The following is a 3,252-nucleotide window of genomic DNA, read 5'->3' on the forward strand; positions in this document are numbered from 1 at the left end:
ATGTTTAATGTTTAAAATACATAAGACATGTAAAATCTTAAAAACAGAAAATGTGTACTTGTCTTCAGTTTTAAAGCAGTTATTTAGATTTTTATTAAATAATTATATGTATACTTTTAGCTTAAGAATATCATTTTCATTTAATTTTTTTATACGATTAACACACTTTTAAACTTAGTGAAAAAATGATTTACATTGTTTGTCAGTGATGGTGCCATACATAGGCGACAGCATTACCAACACTATCGAATCACAATGAGTCACTTGGTTTGTTTTTTTCATCTATGTAAGAATTTCAGTCTGYTTCTATTCAGTCCTATTGATGCCAGCGTTTACTCGGAATAATTTTCTTATGCTGTGGTTTGATCTTTACAAGATTACCACAATCTGCTTTCGCATCCCAAAAATATTCCCCAAAAAGTACCTCAAGCATAACTGAAAGCACAAGTTTCAGGGAGGATTTAAAGACGTGCCGCCTTCACACAGAGTTACAGTGTGACTCTGAAACACAGACTGATTCGATCAGTCTTTTCTGCCGTCGGTGTAAATTAAAGACATTTTGCTCCGCATTGTGCATCACGTTTGGCTTCACTTTGACAAAGCGGGAAAAATTAGCTGACTGTGGGTCATGATGTCAGGAGTTCCGCACATTACGGTGACTTGGACCGCTTAATTCTTCCGCTTGTCCCCATCTGCATCTGATTTGACTCCGTCATCACGAGTTCCCCTGTGTTTTCTGCTATCTTTGATAAGATGGGACTTAATGATGCGACTCTGGCAAACAACACTATAGRAAAAATCACTTTATTTATTGCCCCCCMCCCCCCCCCCCCCCATTTTTTTAATCGGATTGATCCATCCTATCTGTGTTGGTTTTTCCTTCCATTATCAAATTAAGCCTCATTCCACCACCAGGTCTGTTTAGTGTGCCGCAAATGCATACAGATGTGGCAGCTCATTTTCTTTATGGTACAGATGTTGGAATAATAGGAGTTACAGATAAAATCAGTCCATTCAGAACATAATGCAAGGGTAAAAGCATCTTTTTCAGGATGGAGAAGAAGAGTGTTGATTCCTAATTTCTACTACTGAAACARCAGAAAGAGCCTGCTTTTCTTCTCTCTTCTCATGTCACAACCCTCAGCAAAAAGTAGTATAGGCAAGTATCCAATAAGTACACTAATTTTAAACTAAAAATAAAAGGGTATACTTCCAGTTTACGTATTATGTACTTATCTGAGATATACTTAACCAAGTTTATCTTACACTATACTGAAAGTATACTAAAAGTTTACATATACTTAGTCTATACTAATGTTTAAACTTTTGGCCAAAAGAAACTTTAGCAGTACACTGAAAGTACATTTTTCACACAGACTGGTTTATTTGTTGTATATTTCAAGATTAAACTAAAAGTATACTTAGATTACTTTCAGTATACTTCTAAGTATGCTTTCATAAAGTAAATGTGGGTCAATTTAGTCCTAGAAGTATACTTGTTAGTAAACTACTAGTATACTTATATCAATGGTAAATAATATAAACAATGGCAAATAAAAATATACTTAGGGAAATACAGTTTTATATACTTTAGTATACTTAATGACATGTACTTAAGGTATACTTCAGTATACTTCTTTTTGTAAGCACTTTTGTAAGTTTATAAACCAACAAAAGACATCWTAACAGTACTTAAAGTATACTTTTTATTAACAAAAAAAGTCCCAATTTAGTACGAACAAGTATTAAATCAGTATACTTTCTAGTACACTACAAGTACATGGTGCCTAGCATACTTGATATCCTTACACTTATACTCAAGTATTAAAATGAACTTCAAGTATACTAATTTTTGCTAAGGGAACAGAGTGATACACGGGCCTTTCAGTGTGGATAAAAAGCAACTGTTTCCCACTCTTTATTGCCTTTATCTCAATAAGGACAGAAGAATGGCTTTCATTTCTAATTTCACGCAGAAACTTCCTGTTTGAGGATAAGGAATGATGAAAGCACATACTGTAATTCCCTGTAGTTCCCACTGGAATCTTTAAACACGCGCCAAGAAAAGAGTTCAGGAAAACATCACTGATGGGGTAATTTAGGTTTTTTTTTTCACAGTGAACTCCAAAAACACTGCTATGCAATTCATTTCCAACAACAAAGAGATGTGTAGAGCTTTAATTGAGCTCACGATGTGCTACATTTATTTACTTGATAAGCCTCGACTTTATAACTCATGGAAAATGTCAGAATGGAGTGTGACAAGGGAAAAATTAAGAGGGAGAAAAGTTMTTAAATATACTTTAATTGCTACAGTATGTTATAATTTAAAACTACAGCTCACTTCAAAGACTTATAAATATGCTTTAGCAGTTGAATTCCTCTGTCAGATGGAGAGCCATACTTATTAAACACGGTTTACCTGAGTGTTCAGACATGACTGGAAACATTTTGCCTCCTGTGTCTTATCATAAAGTTTATCATTTTTTCCACAGGACTATGCTGTTTCAACTGTGCCTGTTTTAGAGGGGCTGCACCTAAAGAGCTTCTGCAGCATGGGAGGACCAGGGCTCATTGTCATCGGCTCCAGTGAACCAGCTCAGAAGGCCCTCAAAGTAAGCACAATCCAAGTTTAATTAAACATTGAATTTGTTGCAGGGTAATTATATTACCTTCATTTTTTTTTATTAAAAAGCTGTATATATCAAAATGCCTTGAAATTGGTCTCTGTCTTTTAAGAACCTCCTACCATTTCTGACTCTCCCACTTCTTAACAACAATGCTTCGGGGTAGAGATGCTTTGTGGGGCGGGACCTCAGCTGGGAACTGAGCTCCAGGGAGGAGCTTTGTGTAAATGGGCTGAGCTTTGWACCAGCAAGCATTTAGGCAGCTCCACATGGCTACCACAGGAGATTCAAGGATTTAGCAAACACACATGAATGAGTCAAAGCAACACTCTGGGTTTGTTTTTGATGATTTAGGCCTAAAAATGTTGATTTTGTATTATACCATCCATCCATCCCTGCTTCTTCCTTTCAGGGTCTTAGGATAATATAATACCCTCCCTTTCTCCTCTGGTGCCATCACCAAACCATTAAAGCAACAGATCAGTACTAGTTTCATAGTTATAGCACCGATTGATACAGATGATTCACTAATTTGGTTCTTTTATGGTTCTACAAATCATTTACAATGGTCACACTACAATGTAGGGGTGTAACAATACATAGATTCACATCTACATATATATAT

The 3,252-nt window shown here is 35.7% G+C and overlaps 1 protein-coding gene across 1 annotated transcript in view; it reads left to right on the forward strand.

The window, feature by feature from the left end:
- Positions 1-3,252, forward strand: part of LOC106528250 (N(G),N(G)-dimethylarginine dimethylaminohydrolase 1) — a gene marked incomplete at its 3' end in the record, with an annotated part of 131,245 nt that overhangs the window by 118,223 nt on the left and 9,770 nt on the right. The window contains 1 exon segment of the mRNA XM_014023375.1: positions 2,496-2,615. Within this exon segment, the coding sequence (XP_013878829.1) occupies positions 2,496-2,615 (120 nt within the window).

Source organism: Austrofundulus limnaeus, unplaced genomic scaffold (assembly GCF_001266775.1).
Source record: "Austrofundulus limnaeus strain Quisiro unplaced genomic scaffold, Austrofundulus_limnaeus-1.0 Scaffold365, whole genome shotgun sequence".
Classification (NCBI taxonomy): Eukaryota; Metazoa; Chordata; class Actinopteri; order Cyprinodontiformes; family Rivulidae; genus Austrofundulus; species Austrofundulus limnaeus.